General features: G+C 53.0%; 1 protein-coding gene across 1 annotated transcript; it reads right to left on the bottom strand.

Annotated features, from left to right (window-relative positions):
- Window positions 1–587: 587 nt before the first annotated feature.
- Window positions 588–4,440, bottom strand: LOC144119707 (solute carrier family 22 member 7-like). Its single transcript, XM_077652263.1, has 2 exons — window positions 4,343–4,440; window positions 588–2,265 (listed from the first exon to the last, which is right to left on the bottom strand). Exons 1-2 carry the CDS (start codon window positions 4,438–4,440, stop codon window positions 618–620), a joined length of 1,746 nt encoding a protein of 581 aa, XP_077508389.1. The 3' UTR covers window positions 588–617.
- Window positions 4,441–5,033: the final 593 nt, after the last annotated feature.

Here is a 5,033-nt window from a genome sequence, read left to right as displayed (position 1 = left end):
TGTGTGTGTGTGTGTTTAGCGGCCAGCCGAGAACTACCCTTGAGGATACTACATTATACTGGTCCGTTTATTGCCGGAGACACAACTATAGAAGCGAACCGCCGCGAACAGCTGCGAATGACAAAAAGCGAACTGTCGTCACACGAGTGGCATACTGGGTACGTGTTTCGGCAGGGTCCCAATTCAAATATCGTAATCCCAACAGAGTGACAGCCACATACTGCCCTCGCCGAAGCCACAGAATAAGCAGAAAACAAGTTTAAAGTTCGCAAAATATTCTAGAGTTCCTTGCGCATTCCAGTCCCGTTGCCGAAATAAAATAAGCGGCCATATTAACGTACACATCACCAAATCAAGCAGTAAGCTCACAACAAGTTCGTCTAATAATAATCCGTAAGAAAATTCTATTACGAGCCTGCCGGCCGAAAGACGTGTTACACAGGCATAATGTTAGCCCACCAAAAAATTCCACAGAACAAAATGTACACTGCAGGAACCGCCCTGCGCTCCGCGAAAAAAATAAAAAAAAATGTAATCAACCTGCGGTGAAGAATGCCCGAAGATGTTATTCGTATTGATCAAGGAGGGAAGAGCAGTTTGGAGAAATAGAACGCAGGCTACGCTTCGTTTAAGCTCAGGCTTTTCTTGCTACGCGCTCGATGGCGTTTTAGGTTCATCGGCGACAGGCTGCGCTGCATCAAGTCCATGAAATCCTTGCGTTTCTCTACTTCAGCTGTCACGGTCGTTCCGACGCTTGTCTCGGGCAGGCGCATCACAATCCCCGTGGAAGCAAATGCCGCCAAGGCAGCCACAGCGAAGCCCAGGTCTTCTCGGCGGGCGAACCTGAGCGGTCCTAAAGAAGCAGCAAGGACAGCTCCCACGCGACCAAAGGTGTAAGCGCCGCACAAGACCGCACTGCGGACGGCTGTGGGGAACAGCTCGGAGATGTACAGGTAGTTAACCGGAATCAGAACACTTGCCGAAGCCTTGGCAATGACCACAAGCATATAGGACACCTCAACGGGGCGGGCGTAGATGGCAATGGCGCAGAGTGAGGACAGACCGCCCAGAAGTGCCGTTAAGGCAATAAGCAGCTTGAGTCTTCCCATCGAGTTCAGGGCGACGTACATGGCCAGGTAGCTCGGTCCGAGGAGAACCGTTGACGCCATCCTGACAGCGGTTTGCTGCAGGAAGTGACTGCTGGACGATGTCAAGAAGAACCCGAACATTATGGCAAAGGTAGATAAGAACACGGCGCTTGCTCTCGTGCGAATGCGGCCGGACTCAACGACAGCCTTTGGCGTCATGGGTGAGAGGGAAATGTCGCTGCGGCCCATATCGGTCCTGATGCTTGCCACCGCCTTCTCCGCTTCCCTGCGCTGCACGCCGTTAGTTCTAGCCGCCTTCAGTATCAACTCTTCTGCGTCCCTCATCCGGCCAGTGGCTATCAGCCAGATCGGAGACTCATGGATGATGGTAAGTGCCGAGAGCAGCAGCAGTGTAGGCGAAACGACAACGGCTTGCAGGACGGACCAGCTGAGGTCCAACTGTCCCAGGAACAGAAAAAACACGTCGGCTAAGATGTTACCCAGAGAGCAAGCGAAGCCAATGTAGAAGGTCCTGAACTGCAGTGGGATCACTTCGAACAACAGGATGACGGAGAGAAGGTGGATCGTGCTGGCACTGGCCGAGCTGATTAATCTCGCGACCAAGTACAGCACGAATGACTCCGAAGCGCAGCCTGCAATCGCAGTGAAGACGAGCGCCAGTACGGCTCCTATGATGACTGGCTGGCGACCCAAAGTGTCGGCGAGGTAACCGGCAACGGGCACCAGGAAGAGTGCACCGCTCATGTACACCGCATCAACCAGAGGCAACATCCAGGCCCTGTGGCAGACGAGGTCCCAGAAGCTACGCACGCTTCCATAGCCTTCTTTCTCGTCGTAGTCCCAGGAGTTGCAGGGCACTATGAGGGAGTCATTGACATGGCCGGGGTAAGCGTAGACGAAGCACCGGCTGTAGCGACCTGCCTCGTCGACGGGTATTCCGACGTTCTTCCACAGGGCGACCGACAGATCCGCGAAGCGCTTCGTCGGCTTGCACCAGTGGTCCACGGGAGGGGCGATAAACTTGAAGACTCGGCTGTGGCACTGTAGAACCATGAGGGCCACGATGTTGAAGCCGAATATGAGCCGCTGAAAGTTACCGTGGCCGTAGACATTCGCGCCCTGCTGCAACTGCTCGTTCTCGGCTTCGGCATCGGCGTCCACGAGCCCCGACGGGTTCGTGTTCGTACGCTGGGTGGCCCAGGTGTCCGATTTCCCGATGTCCGATTTGGATTTGCGCACGGAGCTTCTTCTTGCGGACGCTCTCGCCGACTTCCTGGTGGTTTCAGGTAAACACACTGAAAAGCGCGGCGGCCTCTCCATCGAAGTTGATCGCAGAAAAGAGCCCGGTGCCCAGAAGGAAAATCGCTGTGGTTCTGCGCGTATTTCTTCTTCTTCTTCTTATCATGATGACGTGGTTGACAGGCGCTCTTCCAGCTAGACGCACCGCCTAAAGCTAGGTTTGGCCCGGTACCTTGTTCGTCTCCGCTTTTAGTGGTTCCTCAGAACTGCTAGAATTTAGATGTTTTTTGTACCAGATAAGGAGACGGGGAGTGGTCTAGACTAAAACAATAATTTCCTCGCTTGTGGAACGGTTCGCCAAAACATTTACTTCGCCGCCTGGGTCAACTTTTTTTATGCGCAATGCAGGTTCGCCTCTCCTCGTTTGGCTTCTTGAAGCACAGATTGAAACACTAGTACCGACACGCTGATTTCCGAAGCGCTTTGTGCTGCGTATATACATATATTGGCGCTTACACATGCATAAGAGAATATTGGCTCCGCTTCCGCTTTCGACCAATGTTCGTTTAAGCTTTTACGTCTAGTGTGATGCGAATGGGAGAGCCAATAAGTGAAGGCAGCGTTGAGTAAGCACATACACGTGAAGATGTACTTCGGGCCAGAATGGAACCTTCACGATTCACCAGCAGCCTCGGTGGCTCAGCGGATGGCGCTCGGCTGCTGTCCCGATAGAGGCGGGTTCGATCCCGGCCGCGGCCGTCGAATTTCTATGGAGGCCAAATTCTAGAGGCCCGTGTACTGTGCGATGCCTGTGCACGTTAAAGAACCTAACTGGTCGAACTTTGCAGAGCCCTTCACTACGGCGTCCCTCATAGCCTGAGTAGCTTTGGGACGTTAAACCCCCATAAACCATAACCCTTAACGACTCACCAGAACACACGCTGTTTGGTCATTGGACGTGTTACGTTTCGAAATATCCCGAGCCTCATGACAGTGGGTTTCGGACGGACATCCGCTGGTCTGGCCAAACTGCTCCAAGCTGCTTCCTCGGGTTCCCGGCGCGCGTATGTTTTCAATTGTGTGCATCGGGAGAGCGGCGCCGAGAGGGTCGTGCGCTAAGTGGCAAAGCCCATTACAACCAGTTGCCGGAGGCGGCGAGAGTGTGTCTGGGTGTCCTGTTGGGTGGCCCGTGCCCGGCGGCGGACGCGGCTGCTGTTGTTTACAGCGAGCCCCACCACCTGTGTACCAGCCGTTCTGAAAACGCCTTCTCTTCCATTGTGCGGAACTCTGTTCGCAAGTGCTGCTTCGACTTGTGCCTTGTTTTCGCTCCTTCCACCTGGGTCGCCTTTCGTGTTTGTCATCGCTGCTGCAGGAACGGTCAGGCGCCGGAAGTGGCGAGGGTGTGTCGGGGACGTCTCGGTGGGTGTTTCCCGAAGAAAGTGCACGTGACCCAAAAGGGTAGTGATTGGACGCTTTTCATTAAACCAAGTTCCCCAACTAGGGACCTGGGGACACGGGACCCTTTAAAACGAGCCGCAGTGCTCATTGTGGGACCGAAATCGCTTCGATCACCATGTAAATAAATCTCTGTCAGTTTTCTCTATTGCTCGACTCGCCTCTGCATCGTCGTCAAACGCGATGCCCGAGTGCCTGCTGCCCGACATCTGACGATCGGCTATTCGCTACCCGTTGGGTCCGCTAACGGAGCAGACACAACGCAACAGACGTCTGAACATGCTCGAAGCTATCATTTTCTTGTACAAAGCGAAACAGATGAGTACGACCTCATATGAAATCTTTATTAACATCCCATCTCTTGATGCGTATCAGGGGTACTAGAAATGCGCTGTTATCCGATGACGTAGGGAAGTGCAAGCGCATGTTGACTCGACAGATACGCGGACGCAAAGCAGAGAAATAAAGATCTACGAAGTCGAAACGCGCTAGAAACATTCGCTGAATGGAACCGTAATCATTTTTTTTTCAGTGACCGAGAAGCGGCAACAGCACCTCTCTGTGCTGTTGTGCGCGTTGTATGATGATGATTATGGATTTTTATGGCGCAAGGGCATCTATACAAAAATAACGCCATGGCACAAGGTATTTTCGACATCTTAAGGTGGGGTCGGAGACCCATTTCTCAACCATTTCACCCTAAATAAGCCGAGCACCAAACCGGGTGAAAGCGTGTACCTACTGTAGCACCGTCGGGTGCCCGGCGGCATTGGAGATCGAACCCCGCGCCTCCCGCATGCGAGGCGGATGCTCAACCACTTAGCCACCGCTGCGGTGATTTCGGTTTGCGCTTATAAATGATGGTGAGAGAGGCGCCACCGATGAAGGCTCTTGAGTTCCTTTTCGAGAATGGCTGCTTTTATGCATTTTCGCTCCGAACCTGAGGAGGCTAAAACGGAAGCCGACGAGATCGATAATGACCGGCGTGCTGCATTAGCCGCTTTATATAACGCGGCTGTCTTATAACGTCTGTCGAAGTTTCTTAACTTACAACACATTTTACTTGCTATTTTCAAACGACGGCGAGAATGCTCGGCGCACGAGGTTACAGTTGTTTGCGTTTCGAAGGCATTTGAAAGGTTCAGTTGTCCATGTGGGGCTCTGTCGAATCAACTGACATTTGAAATAAGTACAAGTTGTTGGGCGAGTTGGTTTCTGCACTCCATCGTT

This window comes from Amblyomma americanum, chromosome 2 (genome assembly GCF_052857255.1).
Source record: "Amblyomma americanum isolate KBUSLIRL-KWMA chromosome 2, ASM5285725v1, whole genome shotgun sequence".
NCBI lineage: Eukaryota > Metazoa > Arthropoda > Arachnida > Ixodida > Ixodidae > Amblyomma > Amblyomma americanum.
Note: the sequence above shows the minus strand (reverse complement) of the source record. Positions and strands in the feature narration are given on the sequence as shown.

Coding starts and splice junctions, on each gene's coding strand:
- LOC144119707 (XM_077652263.1), bottom strand. CDS start 4,440: ATGGCGTTATTTTTGTATAGATGCCCTTGCGCCATAAAAATCCATAAT. Junction 2,266..4,342: donor AGAGGTGCTGTTGCCGCTTC/TCGGTCACTGAA, acceptor GGGGCTCGTGGA/CGCCGATGCCGAAGCCGAGA.